This window comes from Emydura macquarii, unplaced genomic scaffold, assembly GCF_026122565.2.
Source record: "Emydura macquarii macquarii isolate MOO-44397 ecotype Brisbane River unplaced genomic scaffold, CSIRO-AGI_Emac_v2 contig_1768, whole genome shotgun sequence".
Lineage (NCBI taxonomy): Eukaryota > Metazoa > Chordata > Testudines > Chelidae > Emydura > Emydura macquarii.
The window spans coordinates 785,372-804,037 of record NW_027131905.1 but is presented as its reverse complement, the minus strand read 5'-3'; the positions used below and the strand labels follow the sequence as shown (position 1 = coordinate 804,037).

Genomic DNA, 18,666 nt, shown 5'->3' with positions numbered 1-18,666 from the left:
CCCACTGATTCTGCTGCCCCTGGGATATCCTCCTTCTCTCAACACTAGGCCAGAGAATGACTACAGACCTCCATACTACAGCCCCTTCTGCTTCCACTTCCTGGATTTCTACAAGCTGAGCCTGCCCTGGCCCAGCTGGACTTCATCATCAAGTAGTGTTAGTCAGTTAAGCCTAAGTCTATCCTCGGGTGCGTCCTATAAAGTTAATTGGCCCCTTCCGAGCCACTTTAACCCCTGCAGGGTTGGTGTGGGGTGAATTCCTCCATCGCAGTCTGATAGGCCTATAATTATCTGGGTCACCCTGTTTATCCTTCTTAAATATTGCCACAACGTTAGCTTTCTTTCAGTCTTCTGGAACTTCCCCCACATTCCAATACTTATTGAAAATCAACATTAACAGTGCAGCAAGCTGGACCTGCTGATTTTAAAATGTCTAACTTTAGTAGCTGCTGTTTAACATCATCCTGATGTACTACTGGAATGGAAAAAGTGTCTTCATCCGATGAGACTACATCATCTATTTTCCCCCCAAATACAGAACAGAAGTATGTACTAAACATTTCTGCCTTTTCTGCATTATTATTGATAATTCTACCATTTCCATCTAGTCATGGGTCAATACTGTTGTCATGATACTTTCCTAATATTCTTTAAAAACTCATTATTATTATTCTTAACTCTGCTGACCACATATTTCTCTTTGTGTACCTTTGCTTCCCTGATCAATTTTTTTTTCTAGCTTCTGATTTATATTCATTATTATCAACTTCTGTCTTTTGCCATTTGGTATATTTATTTTTTATAGCTGCCTTCACTTCTCCTTTAAACCTGGTCACTTTTTAAACCAATGCGGCCACCTTCCTCAATTTTGGCTTTTTTGGGCATCCCATAAAGTGTTCTTAAATAATTCCCAATTATCATTCATATTCTTCTGATTAAATTCTTCCTCCCAGCTGATGTGACTCATAATTGTCTTCAGCTTTGTGAAATTGGCCCTTTCAGGTGCATCACTAAAGAAATTCTAAATAGAAACAAATCTGAGTAGACATTGTAAAGGTTAAATTCCTTTACAAAAAAGTTGCGAATTTCTGTAATCAACATGGCAAAAATAAAAATATAAATAAATGTCCAAGGCACAATGTATATCTTTAAGAAGCTTTAAATGTGTGCCTCAGAAGTGGCATATGGACTGTATGCCTTGTATTAATCTGGATGCTTCTTTTTTTCCACATGAATGTGTAATGTAAACAACAAATGTTCACTCTCCCTCCCCCCCAAAAAACTGTTTAATCTTTGCTAAGAGAAGATGGACCATACGTAAGGTCAAAACAAGTTCTGAATGAGATTGAGGCTGCTGCACTAACAGAGAAATGCTACATTAAAACTAGCTCTAGTTCTTAAAACTACGGGATTGATAAAATGCGAGTGAGCACAGGTACAAGAGATGACAAGACTACAGTTGAAGTGCTAACTGCTCACAGTGTAATAGAACGGACGTCATAGAACAGGATGATAAAATTTTGGAGCCGTTCATAAGTAGCCTGTCCTCAAAAGGCCAAGTTCTTTTTGAACTCCTTAAATATACTCTGTGGGGATCTGGGATAAAGAACAGTGTGTGCATCTGTGAGTCTAAACATTCTGTTGACTACATCTGCAGTACTAGCATTTTAAATTTTTTGAGGTCTATAGCCATTTCATCACATGCCAGTAATTATTTTTTTCAGTCAGGTGTTACTCTCAGAGATTATTGGAAACCCTTAGTATATTGTTATCGACTCGAAGACTAGATATGCCAAAATACAGAGAATGTTTCATGACCCTATGGGTATACAAGAGATTGCAGGGGCTAGATAATTTCACGCTAGTGAGAAAGCACAAGCCACTCGTACCATTAACAAACAGGGAAAGCTTAAGCAAAATGTTTGCTGCAGACTGCTCATGGATTTGGTGAGATTTAAACCTATTTGAGAACATGCATCAGCAAAATCTTCAGTGATAGCTAATACCTCACCAAGAATTCCCACTGATCAATCAGATCTTCAGTACGATATTCGTATTGCCAACTCCAAGTTTAAAAAATAATTAGCCAGACCTCACATCATATTGCCTTACAAATCATGACATTTTAAATATTTTTTGGTTCATTTAATTGCCTTTTGGTTTTTAGTCTGTAATCAGACCATGTTTTCAAATTTTTCTTTACAGACATGAAGACTAAAAACTTCCTTCTATTTTTAAATGAAAGTAGAGTGTTCCACATAATTACAGGATTCTGGGAACTGAGGCTTCAAAAAAACAAAACAAAACAAAAACAAAAAAAAACCAACCCAAAATATTAAGTGTCATGAGACTTACAACAGAATGAAAAGATTTGACAATACTGGAAACAGAGGCAGATAAGAGTGCCATTTGAATGGCCTAAAAGTCACACCCCAGAAATTGCTAGTGATTACAATTTTCAGAAATGCTAAAGCACAAATACAATCTTTATGCAAGTGTATAACACATAGTTGGCCCAGTTGCTTATCAAAGCTCAAACATCCAGCCTGTGTCCTCTATGCAATGAGAGGGAAGTGTTGCAACACTGAAGACCTGATTACCTATGACAATAGGTAACCCTACAATCTTCATAGAATGACATAATGGAAAGAATACAGGCGGGAATACATTGATGTTAATGGCTGAAGGGGACTCTGTCTGGAGCCTATTAAGAGAGCTCATAAACCTAACAGACAGGTTGCTGCAGAGGAGACCAGACTTGGAAAATGAACCCAATCCAGTCTCTCAGATGAACTCAGATAGCACTAACCACAGAGCCACTGGGACAGCCCATGAAACTGAAATGTTGGGGATAAAATAATCGTAGCAACTCACCATGTTCATCCAGCAGTATGTTGTCAGGTTTGATATCCCTGTAAAATAAGAAATGGAAGTACATTATATACAGTGCCGAATGGATATGTGCAAATTCGAAAGTGTTTCTCTTCTGTGCAGGAGAACTGGGTCAGTTAAACTATTACACATCCAAAGGAAAACACACCATCACCCAAAGGCAAATGACTCTACTGATGTCCTTTTATTGACCTGAGAAAACGTGCACACTGAGCTGGTTCAGTTAGCTTCTATTTGACATGGCTTTATTTTCTCATGGCTAGCACTGAAACAGGTACATTTTAGGGATTACATTAATTGTTCATTATACCAGTGGGCAGGGAGCGGGGGTGCTTTGCAGCTGGAGGTGCCCGTTTTTCCTGGGGAGCCCTTGTTGGATAGACCTGAGCAAGGAGGACATAAAGAGGGGTGTTAATAGGGGGACATGGATGACCCCCAGGCTCCTCCCAGTCCTCACTAATCTCCTATGTCCCCCACATCACCATATAGTCCTACTAACTACCTTCTGCCACCACTTCCCATAACTCCTCACACGGCACCTACCCCACAGAGCAGCAGGTGAGTGAGGATCTGGGTGTTATTCAGGCAGGCATGGTTGTGTGTGAGGAAGCCCGGGACAAAGGAAACTCTGACTGTGCTGGGAGCTTGGGTAGCAGGGGCCCAGTGGCTCTGCACCAAGGCATTGGCATTTTCAGGCCTCCCCTAAACCGCTGCCTCAGCTTCGGGGCACATGGAAACAGCATGGCCACGATGGGGAGTCTCAATATGCTGATGCCTAGGCAGAAAGATGCTGAGCTCCCCATCATCTCACCCTGATCTCAAGCTGCCTTGATTTGAAGTTTCTACTAATCTCAAGAAAGCAGCCATTACAAACTGTCAAACCAAGCAGGAGAACATATCTACAGACAAGTTTTACATGATAAGCAATAAAGACCTTAATACATGCGTTTCCATTTACCCAAGTGACAACTTGATTACTCCAAGTTAAATATTTCTCAGGAAATACAAACCGGAATTATAACAAACCTGTAAATTACTTTAAAATATGCTAATGTATACTTAGGTTTCACTAACAAGGTTCAACCTAGGTGCCTAGAAATAATTTGAGTCAATAAGCAGTTAAGAGTGCTGAAACTGGAAAATTTGTTACATGAATTCAAAGCAATACTTTTTAAAATGAAACTGTGCACAGCAAAAAGACAGTGGTAGCAATTACACCTTGGATATTTTTCACATAAGATGATTTGTGATACCCCACAAAACTGACAACTTCTCCAACAAGAGAAAGAAGCTTGATGGCTCAGTTAAGAGTTATAAGACACAAAGTTATCATTGCTTTAACATTTGGTGAGAGTCCTAAGAACTCATAAGTAAATTGAATCTATGATTGCAAGTTAGCTGTGCTCGTAACAAATGGTGAATTTTAGGAGAAATCAGAAATAGCTTTGAAACATTCATTGCACACTTTGGGGGGGGAGGGGAGAGAGAGAGAGAGAGAGAGAGAGAGAGTGTGTGTGTGTGTGTGTGTGTGTGTGTAAGTAAAAGGTCTGACTATGAATTACTGTCTGGAAAGACCATTTAGAATTGTATTGTTATTTCAGTATTAAATAATTATTTAAATTTCCAAGTTTATAACTTTACGCTTATTTTTGATCGAACTGTCACGGACAACTCAATAAAATTTTGTTTTATATACAATTTGATTGGCAAATCAATAACAACCTGTTTTAAGGATCCATAGTTTAAATATCAAATATGCCCAATGGAGCGCTGTCTATGTACGCAAGGCACACAGTGCATGCCTGACCCGCTGTGTGTTGTACAACTTCCAGCCTGTTGGCCAGATTCGGATTGCAGGATGATTCTGTCCAGTACCCACGGAGGATATCATTTTGTAGAACAAACCTTTGCACAGTGACCTCAAAAGCAGCATACGTGCAAGTTTATGCCACATGGAGGATGCCATTTTGGATCACCTAAGGTATATAAGTGAGCTGTTGCAAGCCTTACTAAAATTATCATAGCACGCCACTGATATACCCATTAGTATCAAAAGTGCCTCCCCAGAAGGGTACACAATCAGAATAAGTTTATTACTTTGTGACTTACAGATAAACTTAAGCCTCCTGGGGCAGATCTTAAACTGTTGTAAATTTTCATAGCTCTAGTGCAGTGGTTTTTAACCCACAGGTCATGTGCCACTTGCAGCCCAATCAGCATACAGCTGTGGTGCACCTTGACATCCTCAGAGCCATACAAGCCATACATATAGATACCGTGTGGATGAGGCCCACATAATGCATATATGGCGCACAATGGTAAATAGGTTGAGAACCACTGTTCTAGTGATTTCAGTGAAGATACAACTATGTACACAGATTGAAGATCTGTTCCTGTAGGTAATTTACTTAAACTTTGTCTTTGCTGTCACACAACCATTTTTATTTTACTTTTCTAATTTATTATTCATCCTTTTTTGATTAACAAAATACATATATTTATACTAATTCTCAAGACTTTGCTTTATCTTACAATACCCAAAATTCAACAAATTCACAAGAAACATGGAATGGGGAACTGATCAATTAGACACTATGTGTTGTTATAACATGTACCCTAATATTCTCACAGTCTGCTATATTATCAAATTTAGTGTCTGATCCTGCACTTCTCAAGTGAGTAAAGATACTTGGGCTTAGGTCTTTGCAGACTATTTATTATTTAATAATACATTCTTTAATTCTTCATAATAAATTATCTAATAATGAAGCAGGGTTTAGTAGCATTAGTGATATAATTAACTGGATTTTTATTTCAGGAAATACGTCTTAAGGGCTTGATCCTGCTCCTATTGAGATAAATGGCAAAACTTAACAGGGCTTCAGTGGGAGCAAGATTGGATCAGAGTTTGATCAAGTTAATAAAATGGGAATTCTTCATAATCTATGATAGTTTTTCATGACAATGCAAAAAGGCACCCAAGAGATTAGTTATTATAAACTCAATCCTTTTTAAATTTCAGTTTTTGAGAGTTTTAAGAATGAGATACGTCTCTGAAATGGCTTAGAAGTATTAAATACGTATTATCTAAACACAAAATATTATATTAAAAGAAATTGGATCTAGTCTGGCAAATCCAATGTTCACATTGCATATAGCATCATGACAGATGTGTTCTACTTGGCGGATGTATCTGTAATGTTCTGAAATAGTCAAATGATAAAATTAGATCTGTGCTTATCTATCTGAGACTAATTCAGAGAGTGGTTTATACCAACAGATTCTCATATACTGTAGACAGGGGTCTTTTCCCACCTGGGGGAGCTACCATAACACTTGCTCCACTTATTTTGTTCTTTCTGTTCTGAGGCAAACCAGTGTGTGGCTATAGCCCGTGGGCAGGTTACCCTCGGTTATGTCTTATTCTGGAAAGCAATCAAATCAGTCAAAACCTAAGGAAATGTGATGTGTGCATACCACTGCTTTGTCTGGAAAGAAATGCATTTAAAGCAAGTACAAGTCAGGAGCTAGCCAAAATCACTAAGGGAACATGCAGTTATTGTTACTGGATATTAAATACCTGGAACATTTATCTCCTACAGACCAAAGTGAACCAGTCTCTTGACAAATAAATGGTCTAGTCACATATATCTAAATGTATGAGTAAAGCATATTGCAATGCATGAAAATAGTCATAAGTGGGACAAGTCATTTGATAAGGCAGCATAAATTCAGATATGTTAATTTAAGTGAAAACCTATTTGTTATGATAGAAAATATTTTGCACCTTGGCATGTATGTTTGAATAACAGTATATGAAATTCAGTACACTAACTTCAAGGTTTTCCTTCTGTTATGCATATCCATACAAATGAACTGAAGCTGTCAAGTCGGGATCCAGGACCCCTCAGGTCTTACTTCAGTCTCAAAATAGAAATCTGATTACATCTACAAAAAGCAAACTAAGTCAGACATTGAACTGTGCCGATGCCTTGTGCTGCTTCCAGACCATTCACTATGTAGTGACTAGCAGTACTACACTATTCATCAGTTTCCAGAAGAGCAGAAGTTCATTCCATCTGCCTTCGTTGCTCAGTGTGAATTGTTTACTACTCAGCATCCCCTTGTAAAGAGCAGATTGATCCTAGCAACTCGATTGTCAGGCATGCACAGGACAAAAGAGAAGAGATATTTATGTAAGCTTTTCCTGCTTACCATTGCTTGTGAAACCATTTCTGCCTCCCTCTGTTCTCTGGTTACTAGAGAGTGTCAGACTGGTGTTGCCTTAAGAATATAAATGCAATCAAAATAGAAAATATCCTACCAAGATTCCAAATGAGAAATAAGAAATTAACGTCTGCTTTAAAATCCAGAGCACGTGGAATCCCCACTATAAAGATGCTCACTGTGTAGGGCGTAAACCATGCTGCCCACATCATACTGATCAATGTGTGATTCAAAGCCCATTGAAGTCAGTGGGAAATTTCAAGTTGACCTTGAGGGGCTCAGCTTCAAGCCCTTAATATCTCCACTACTCTTTCCTTTCTCTTATCTTCTTTCTATATTGGGGGTTGGATTAGATGACCTCCTGAGCTTCTTTCCAACCCAAATATTCTATATCTCATGTTGGAGAGTGGAGTAGAAGCAGGCTTTTACACCAGAAAGTCAGCAGCCAATAGGAACAGAACAACTGGATTTACAATCCAAAATCCAGGGGGCGCCGGAAAACATCCAGTCAAACAAATGATGTCAGTTCCAAAAAAAAAAATTTTTTTTTAAATCATGACATCTTAATTGCCTTTTTTTTCCCTGATTGTGTGCAGTTTGTTGGTGATGACCCAAGGAACTTCTCTTCAGGAAATCAGTCAGGTAGCATGAGTACAGTAAAGGTTGGCATGGTGGCATAGTGCTCTCTGTGAAGCCTGACCTTTGAATCTCTGTCTTTGTCTCTAATTGGGCTGGAAGGATGGCAAAGACAGCATGCTGAGCCATTGAGAAGTGGGAGGGCTGCATCCACATGGAACGTTGTCTTTTCCCCTTTAGATGCAAGAAGATGATGGCAGTAATAAAGGAGAGCAAGTAGATATTATTTACTTGGAGTTTAACAAGTTTTTATTAAAGTCCTTCCCAGCAGGCTATTTTGGATACTAAGTAGTCATAAAATAAGAGGTTAAAGTTCTGGTGTGGACTAGATTAACTGGCAGGGACAAAAGGTAGGAATAAGTGGCCAATCTTCAACATGGCAGGAAGATAATAGTGAAATGCTCCGAGGACCTGCATTGGGATTACTATTTATAATATTTATTAATGATCTGACCTGATAAAATTTCCATATGATTTAACCTAGAGAGGATTGTGAGGAACTGCAGAAGAACCTAGCAAAGCCAAGTGATTGGGCAATACAGTAGTAGATTGAAATGGGGGTCACTCACCTCTTGACACCTCCTGCTGCTGCGTGCGATACTACAGTTCTTTTCCTGCTCCTGGCACCCTCTGTAGGTTGTCAACCTTGCTTGGTGGGTTTTCGGTGGCTCAGTCCTTTGGCCAGGTCACACAATCAAAGTGAAACCCTTCTGGGGTAGCAAAGAGTCCAAGAAAACAGTCTATCTGCTCTCAAGAGGGTCTTCAAACCCAGCTCTGGACCTTTTAAATTCAGCTCTTTGCTTGGGCTTCCAAATGAACGTTTGGCCCCTTCTTGGGGCTTACGCCACTTCAGCAGTGGGGAAACCAGGGACTGCCCACTACTCCAGGTTCCAACCCAGGGACCCTATAAACAGCAGCCATGTACCCTTCACCTGGCCCTTTTCCCACCTGACCCTTTTATTTCATACCTTACCTCAGGATTAAAGTCCTCAGGTCTTCTCTCAGTCAGCTTAGGCAAATGCAGCAAGAACAAAACTCTGGCTATTCCTTAGGCTCCTTCGGCCTGAGAGGAACAACCTTCCTTGCCCCTCTGGTTCCATCCAGGAACAGAACTACTCAGGCCCTGCAGCTCCTTTTATCAGCACCTGCTGGGCTCTGATTGGCCTTTCAAGGCAGGCCTGGAAGGCCCACCTTCATTGCTTCTTTTCTAGGATGGGGTGTAACAGGACCGTGGGGTCTCCTGTAGGTAGCCACGAAGTTCAGATAATACCTCATCACACAGAGGAAATTGAGAGTAGACAAATGCAAAATAAAACACATTGGAAGGAACAGTTTGAACTACTCATACACATTAATGGCTTCTAAATTAATCATTCTAGAGAGAGACCTGGTGTCACTGTTTGCAGCTAAATGAAAATATCTGTTCATTTGGCTGCCATTACATATTGAGCCAGGTTGTATTAAAAAAAGGATAAAGAATAATATTGAAAAAATTGTAATGCCATAATATAAATCAAATGGTACATCCTCACTGTAAATACTGAGTTCATCTCATTCCCAAAAGGACATAGAAGAAATAGAAAAGATCCAGAGAAAGGTAAAGAAAATAGAGCCATGGAAACTAAACTAAGAGACTAAATAGACTAGGGCTGTTTAACTTACACAACATATTTGTAAAAGGCAACATGATAGGGGTAAATAAGATAATAAATGGTACAGGGAAGGCCAATAGAACACTCCTATTTCCTCTCTTATGATTCAAGAACAAGGTGATACTAAATGGAATTGAAAGAAAACACATTTTATATACAAGGATGAAATATTTTTGAACAATTTATAATTAACCTGTGAAACTCATTGCTACTAGACATAGTTGGGACAAAGAGCTCAGTAAGATTAAGAAAAGGGTCAGACATTTCCATGAGTAATAGGAGTATCAGCTACAGTTCCATTGGCTAAGATAAATATGAGCACCTTAGCAAAGCAATTCTACAATCAGTACAGCTGCCGGCTCTTCTTACTTTGCTAAAATCCATTACTTATAATGTTGTTATTCAGCCTGAGAGACGTGAAGAACTAACACTGGCCATCTGTTTTTCCCTACTCTCATATTCTGCAGCAACCATGCAATTACCAGAGTCTTGGTTGCTGCCATTTTCCAGTTTGTTCATAATTTCTTACTCATGCCGTGATTTCCCTTCTATTTTGTCAAAGTATTTTTTTCTAGAGAACATAAGTTATTTCTGGTGACAGCTGTCCCCTGCTAGCCTAAGCTATTTTCTGATATTCCTGGAGAAGATCATTACACCTGCATTTGCAAACAGTTCAGAATGTCTATTAGCTCATGTTTAACAATTGCCATCCCTTTCTTGAGGTCCAACAAAAAAACAGGAGATATTATTTCAGTTTCTTGTCTGATGAGCTCCTGTTCTTTTCCCTGGTGACATCTTGCAAGATTTTCTTGATGATATTTCCAGTCTCCCAAGCACTGAAAAGCTAGGTGATTCTTACAGGGATGTGTTAAAGCAAGTTCACATTTTATCTGACAGATGTTTTAACAGCACGTTATTATAGCATCAAATTCTGAAGACTTATTATACTAAGGTTGTGTCAGCACTGCTAGCACAAACCTTGGTTTTTATGGTGATTATGTACTAGCTCTGAATGGACAATGAAAGCTAGTGGTGGGGGTTCAGGTTTTCACTAATCAGAACAGACTTACAGAGCAAACTCCAGTGTCCACAATATTATGAAACAAAATCTTAGCCTTTATGGGTCGTAAGGATCACCTTTTCAAAAGTGGACTTTAATTTTAAGTGCTTTTTTTAGGGTTACCCAAGTGAAGACAGCTACAGGCATGATTTTCAAGGGGGCGAAGCACCCACTATTCCAATTAAAGTCAATGGGAACTGTGGTTTCTCAGTATCTTTGGTTCTCTCAAGTTGGGAGATCAAAATTGAAGTGCCTATAATTAAAGACAAGTTTTGAAAATTTGGCTATAAGTTCCCAAGGCCAGAGATGGAGTCTCTGCAGGAACCAGAATTAGAATTTATGAATTCCTTATCCATCGTTATGTATCCAAACCACTAGGCCACACTTCTCACTCTCTAAGAACAGCTTCCCTCTGGCAAGTTTCTTTGCTCAGGCCATTCTAGAATGCTGCTTTTGTTCAAAGGGCGAAGTCTAACATGCTAGTAAGAAGACAGCGTACACTCCAGGCAGACTCCCTTGAAGATACACACCGCTTAGACACAAAGTCACTGCCTGGAGGCCAGTCTGAGTATCCAAGCCCGGTTAGGTTTTGGCAGATGTGCGGAGTGCAAGGGGAGAGGGCTCTTTCTCCATACACCCATCCAGAAGCACCTCCTAAGGGGCTCTGTAAAACCTACTCTTGCCCAATGGTTGAAGTAAGCTCTACAGTCCTGAATGCAGCCCGCTGCAGTGAGGAGAAAGCAGGAGCTACTCAGTTATAGATCCCCATTGGCCTGCTCACACATTATATCCTGCGCACTCGGAGCTGAGTTCCACACTGCACATGAGGTCTTTACCCCTTCACAAATCTGCCGGCTCCAGCCCCAACACTCGCACAATGGAACTGCCCTGGCCAAGGGGGCCTATGTACTTGTAGAAGAGGGTGCTGGGTTTGAACCGAAAGAATAATCAAAAAATATTTTCATCCAAGGGAGTTCGATCAAAAACTGAGCTTGCCTTTTGAAGGTGATTTTTTGCATTCTTATAGCAGGTGATCACTGTCTGTAATGTAATTGTTTGGCCTCCCACCCAATCCCCACTCCCAACTGCTAACACTCACAAGCTTGTAATTTTAAAGAGCAAGACACTGTCTATGGAATTTTTGATTGATTAACTTTTCAGAACAATTTTTCTCAAGCAGGCTCACTGTGCTTGTGCAACTCCTACAGCAACCTGACACTATGTGGTTTGAAGCGTCTACAAAATAAGGGCCTGATCCAAAGCCCATTAAAGTCAACGGAAAGACTCCTATTGGCTTTAGTGGCCATTGGTGCAGCCCTATCCAAGCCCTAACTGTTATGTTAATGGCATATACACAGAGAAGTTAGAGAAAAACATTAATACTCTTGCTAGAAGGTTGCAGCATAACAACTACTTTATTACTTAAAATTTAGAATGATAACACACAAGAACCCCAAAACAGAGAAAAACAAAAGCAGGCTGATCCCTAAATCAAAGATTCACGTTACCTTAGGATAGCTGCCTGCTGCTGATCACATGCTTCCTTACAGAGCCCCCTAGCATGACAGCCAGACCAGGAAACCCCCCTGCGAATTTTAAGTGATAAATCACCATTTTAACACATTTTTTTCATAAACACCACTAACTGTTTAAAGTGCTGACCTGCAATTAATGAAAATGAACCCATGCTGCTAATTTAGCGATGTGTCATATGGCATGAACAGAGAAAAACCAGGACAGAATTCACTGTACATTTAAAGTGCAGTATAGTCCCTTTCTATTTTCCTAATTAAACAGCTAATCTCTTATATTAAGCAGAAGTCGTCCACAGGAGAAATTCTTATTATTTCACCTAGGAGAAAGATGGGTACAAAATTACAGAGAAAACCCCATCAACAACCTTTTAATCTATAAGGTGTTTCACTATCTATTTGTCAGATCCTATATGTTTCCAGTTTGTCAAATATCCCACATAGCTATGGCCAATCATGCACATAAACTGCAGCCTAAAATATGGAGAATACAGTACAAAGAGCAGCTGTCTGGAATGAATAATAGCTTCAAGCTGATGTCTAGAAGTTAGCTGCTCCCATTAAAAAAAAAAAAAAAGCACAGGTAAAAAAGAAATGAATTATGGATGACAAATTCAAGCAATGCAAGGACAATTCAAATAACCTGATCCTGGTGAATATCTGATCCACTCAAAAATTTAATTATTTCAGATTAGCTCTTCTCTACCTGTTTGATGCAGCACACAAAACACCTGAACACAGCTTGTTAATATTTAACACTGAGTCACATCAAGATATATTGCACACTTACCTGCCATACCATAATGGGCTAATTTGATGTGGGTAGTTCAGGACAAATTTAATAAAAATTAATATTACCCATGTGATATTTCTTAACAACCATAAAATAATAGCAATGGAAGTTTCAGCTAGAGAACATTCAATTCATGAGAGATTTATTATTACATGAGAGAACTGAGGTATAACGCACTGACCAGCTGGGGAACCAAGGGTGTTGTTAAGCTGGTTTCTACTGACTACAGAAAAGACCCTGAACAGGTTATGATGTTCACATTTGGATTCAGGGTCTTGGCATTGTGCTTTACTCATATTTGGTGTTGATATTCAGAAATACCAGGATTTTAACATCACACATCCAAGCCATGCAGTTAATAAGGAAAGTGGATAAAAAATGCAACATGGTTAAGTCACTGTATATAAGGTGAAACCTGAGATATGGGATACATCACTATTCACTCGTTATACTAAAGCTAAGACAAGATTTGAGCCAGATGAGCGTTGTCTCTGAATGCAGGGCTGGATCTAGGGGCAGGCGACTGCCTGGGGTGTCGGGCTTGGGGGTGCCAAGCTCAGGGTACTGTTTTTGTTGTTAGTGACAAAAGGGAAAATAGAATGTTTGAAGTAAAATGTTTCAGGTATTCCGTATGTGGATTCATTTTTCACTGATCTCCTAGAATGTTCTGGATCTTTGTAGAATCTAGTGGAATCTTACAGACTTTCTGAGAACTGCATTTTTCTCAAACCTCCTAGAATGTTCTCAGCCATGCCCTCGCAGGTATGTAAAGGGCGGTATATTGCCAGTCAATCAGTAAGATATAAGAACTAAAATGAAGTGACAACCCAGCTGCGACATTATGAACCTTGTTTTATTGTATACCTGTGAAAGTGTACTTGTGTTTAAGACTTGAAGAGTGTCAGTAATGACTAAAAAAGGACATATATAAAGAGATACCAGAGAGAGATCTATCAAAACCCCTAGCTAGGCAATAATATAAAATAAATACTGTTTCTTCTTTTGCCATGCTTTTCAAAGCTCAAGCTCATTAAAGCATAACTTTGATCGATGATGGCCGACAAGAGACTGACATCGTTTGCTATTTTATCTCTTGAAAATGCTATTGGCTAGTCGTTGGATCTTTCTGACACTGCTTCAGTTCGCGAGGGCAAAGGTGAGAAAAGCAATCTTTTGAACTAAAGGACTAGGGTTAACAGTCTAAGGCTGTCATCTACGATAACACTATTTAATACTGGTCCACCCAACATTGGTGCACAATTCAATTTCTTGAAGTTAGAACATTTTTGTTATTCTTATAATTAAAAAGTTTCTATAAGCTTAGAGGTAATTTTTTTTATTTGCTTATACATGGCATGAATAAATACAGAATTACAGATCCAACTGTGCAAAGTTATTGACTTATATGACAGGGATAAATCAAGCATGCAAATTGTTCATCAAAGTCGTGAAATGGGCTACAAATGCCATAAAATAATAAGGTATTCAAAGTTTAACAAATGGAGGGTGAGGGGTACTGAAGACTCTCCTTACCTGGGGCGCCATTTGGTCTAGGGTTGGCCCTGTTTGGATGGGCAGCACAGTAACAGCCCAGTGTGGTGAATGCATTGCACCTTCAGGGTTCAGTCCCTAGCATGGGTTTGCTGAAGAACACACTACAGTGAAAACAACTATGTTCCTTTCCTCAGCACCCTGTAGTCCAATCATCTTTATTTTCTCACTCCTGCCCAAAAACATTCTTCACAGCAACTAGTACTGCTCAGTGTCATTGAGCAAGCAGCACAGCAAAAATATTAAATAAAAAGTGCGACAGCCCTCACCTTTTTCTGAGTGGAAATGGCAGCCACTGCAGCCCACGCAGACCTCTGACTGGCAGTCTGTGTTCACCCTATATTAATCTTGCGCATTACTGACTGCCAAAGGCTATCCATCCATAACTAAGTCCTTCAGAGCCATCTATTTCTTTATTAATTAATAGTGTGGTGTAGTGATGTGTCCCTTTAAGGCTACCATAGTAAGAACCTCAGCCGAGTTGAAAATTTTAATCCAGTATGCCAGGTGTTAGATTGCTAGAGAAATTGCTAGCTCTTTCTCTGCAAAGAAAGACCTTCAATTTGTATGGAGTTGTGCGTATGTGCATACGTATCTGGATGTACTTTCAGAAAACAATACATCTGCTACCCAAATAAACTTAACATTTTGGTTTTGAAACAGGGTTTCAAATAGAGGGGAAAGCCAAGGAGGACGTCTGTAATCCAGTCCCTGGTACCTTCAAGGATTAGTTCAGATGTAGGTCTATTTAAACCTGTTCTAATTACATCGACAGCCAGAGGCAAGCACTATGGATGATTTACCGTAAGATGGCCTTCTCATGAACTGAACTATTTATCCTGCAGAATATATCTTTAAAATATTTTTCTCTCCAATGAGGTGAAAATCCTAGCACAGTTGAGATCCATTAATTCTGCTTGGAAGCAAAACAAATGGCTATTTTGCACCATGAGATCCAAACATAAGTTCATCATTTAAGAAGCAAAGGGTGCAAGAACGTGCTTAATCAACCTAGCCACTTCCGGCTGCATTTTCTGGAGGCTGTTATGAACAAAGGTTTTGGAAATATCTTACAGTGTCTCATTCTAATCCAAAATATTAGAAAGCCTAACATTAATTGGGGCCAAATTTGGCTCAGTGAAATTTATTTAAGTTTTATACAGCTCTTCCCACCCCCTGACCCAGAAAAAATTACATTTCAGACTTAAATAATTGAAAGCATCTCTTCAGAGTGACTCTGAACTAGAATGGTAGTTTCACAGTAATTTATGAGAATTTCAGAAACAAACTTTTTATGTGAACTTTCCAGACTCTGTTCAGCTACCAGAGTGAAATGTGTTATACACCATAGAAAAGTGTATTGTACTGTACTGCATTGTATTGTATATTTGGACAGCTATCAGTGGTCCTAAAAAGGATTATATTTTTTCCCCATAAGAACTCTGGGCCAATAAACATTCCAACGCCAAAGATGGACTGTTTCAACCACCGTATGTTATTCATTTTATATTGTTCAAATTCTGCTGCCCTTATTGAAGCAAATCTTTCATTCTTACGTCTGCACATTAATGGGCATTTTACCTGAGTGAAAAGTGAATAAAAATGTCAGGATCTGGAACATCACTGAATATCATGCACCATTGCCAAAAGTCTACAGATCTTACTCTAGATCCTGAATAAAATCTTTGTATCACATTTTAGAAATGCATAAGACCATAGGCCCTACAAGTCACTCATGCAAAGATCTATTTATCTTTATTATGGCTAGAGATTTTCCTCCTATTTATAGCCTTAGGCATCTTTGCAGTAATTCACCCCTAGGTTCTAGTGTATAATGCAAAGCCATTATTACTTCCATATTTATTAGCTGATAGGAAGAGCTCATGAGGCATTTTGATCAGACTTCCACTGCTCCATTCGTGTTCACTCTCATATCTAAGATCTTTCTATGTAATATATCGCCTAAACAAGAGGACCATTTCTGATGCATATATGCAATATAACTGTAGTGAATATTAGCACAAAATGATGAAGTAGCCTTTATGAGTCCATTTAAGGATTCTGAAGTTGAACAACTTTCCTTTTGTTTTTCATTAAGGTTCTTATTTTAAAAACAAATGAACAAACAAGAACACTGATAAGGCCTGAAGTCCAAAATATCTATTATCTACACTCTTTCTAAATGACCACTGAGTGCATTACAGATCATTACAACATTTGTGCACTACATTAGTTCTTGCCTACTCTGAACTTTTTTGGGAGATCACCCACTATTGCGCTATAGAAGCAACATGGGAGCACTGGACAGGGCACCAGTATTTTTAGCATGGTAATCTGAACAAAGTTAGTAGTAAGAAACCTGATACTCCACCAACACTACAATTTACACTGTTGCTACCACCAGTACAGCTGTACCAGCGATAATATGAATGATAGGAGATTTCCACTGACTTCAATAGGTTTTGAAGCTGGCCCTTCTGTGGACTTAATGTAACCCCGCTTCATGAAACCCTCATCTTTATCCAGTATCTACATGCGATTGGAATCAATTTTCAGGTTCCCATATTTTTACAAAAATGCACTTAGATAAAAAGCACCCCCCTAAAATCCCAAGCTAATGTACAAATATATTAATTGGAAGTAATTAAAACAGATATCTGTTAGCTATTTCTTTATCTCATCTTTGCTTGGAAAAATGCAGATTAGTGAAAAACTTTCAATTCTCCTTTTTTGTCAATAGGTGGCAGTAGTGATAACTACATTTGTGAAGTATGTCTAGTGGTCACCCTTAAAAAGTCTTGATTTTGCCTTAGAGAAACAGATCCATTTACGTCAGTACAAAGCAATGGCCATTTTTAAAGGGTGACCACTGTACTTGGTTCTTCCCACAAACATAAATCAGCACTATTCTGCTATTCTTCACTGAGCTGCTACTATTACATCTGCTGAATTTACTTATAGATATTCTAGCACAGCATTAAAACCTCACTGAATACAGATATCCCGTTGTTGTACTGTATTTCTATCATATTTTCCTGCATATCCAGTACGATTTTATTGCAGATTTAATTAAACTTTGCATCAAAGCAGTGAAAACAGATACAGATTATAATACATGAAATACAGCATGAAAGCTTTCTAATGCTACAAGGGCTTGATCCAGCAAAATGGTGAGCCCAACCACAAGGTGCTGCTAAACACTGTCAGCTCACACTGTGTTCACTGGGATTTGAGGGTGCTCATCACCCAAGAGGAGTTCTCAACACTTCACAGGAAGGCACTGTGCAAGTTCAAATACTGCCAGTACTAATAAGCTGACCAAACAATGAAAGACTGAATCCTCCAATATGGCCTTACCAGAACCAGATGATAAGTTGGCTTTAGAGAAGAATTATCAGATCCAGCAGAAAAGAATACCTATCACACACAGTTGCTTCTGACATCAGAGCTCATGGTGAAATCCCGATCCGGAGCAGCGTGAAGCAGGCTGTCTCCTCAACCCCATCATCTTCAGCCTAGCCATGGAGCCACTCCTCCGAGTGATCTCCAATGGCACTGGTGGGTTCAAACTCTATGGTGAGAGGGTGAGCGTCCTGGCCTACGCGGACGACCTCGTCCTGATCACAGATCCAGCTCATGCTCAATGCTATCAGCCACGCTGCCAACTGGATGAGGCTCCGCTTCAATGCCAGGAAGCGTGTCCCTCCACATCGATGGCAGCAAAAGGGATTCTCCCTCCGAAACAGACAAGCGTACCAACAACTCGGCACTCCCATGGGATTCCGCCTCCAGCAGATGCCCAAGGACACCACTGCGGAGATCCTATGGGACAGCACCAGGATTGACGCCTCCCTACTGGTCCCATGGCAGAAGATCAATGCCCTGAACACCTTCCTGATCCTCCACATCTTGTTAATCTTGTGGGGATCTGCCGTGGTGAGGGTGAATCTCAGCAAGGAGGACAACACCTTCAGGCAGCTGGTGAAGAAGTGGATGTTTCTTCCCCAGAGGGCCAGTAACGAGCTGGTGTACATCATGCACAAGCAGGGTGGCACTAACGTCCCTCGCATGGGCAACATGTGCGACATTGCAGTGATCAGCCACACATTCCACCTTCTGACGTGTTCCGACACCACGGTGGGGAACATCGTGGAGAGTGCCATGTGTGATGTCATCAAGAAGCAGGTTGGCAGAACCCCTTCCACCAAGATGGCACCACATACCTGAGCGGCTGCCTGGCTGGCAAGTTTGGATGGGACAGAGGTGACTTTGCTTCACTTTGGACCTGTGCTTGCAATGCCACGCGATGCCTGGAGAAGCGCA

At 39.8% G+C, this 18,666-nt stretch overlaps 1 protein-coding gene across 1 annotated transcript in view; it reads right to left on the bottom strand.

The window, feature by feature from the left end:
* Positions 1 to 18,666, bottom strand: part of STK32B (serine/threonine kinase 32B) — a 256,531-nt gene that overhangs the window by 70,722 nt on the left and 167,143 nt on the right. Inside the window, exon 5 of the mRNA XM_067556403.1 lies at positions 2,875 to 2,912. Coding sequence (XP_067412504.1) covers positions 2,875 to 2,912 — 38 coding nt within the window. The remainder of the gene's footprint in view (positions 1 to 2,874; positions 2,913 to 18,666) is intronic.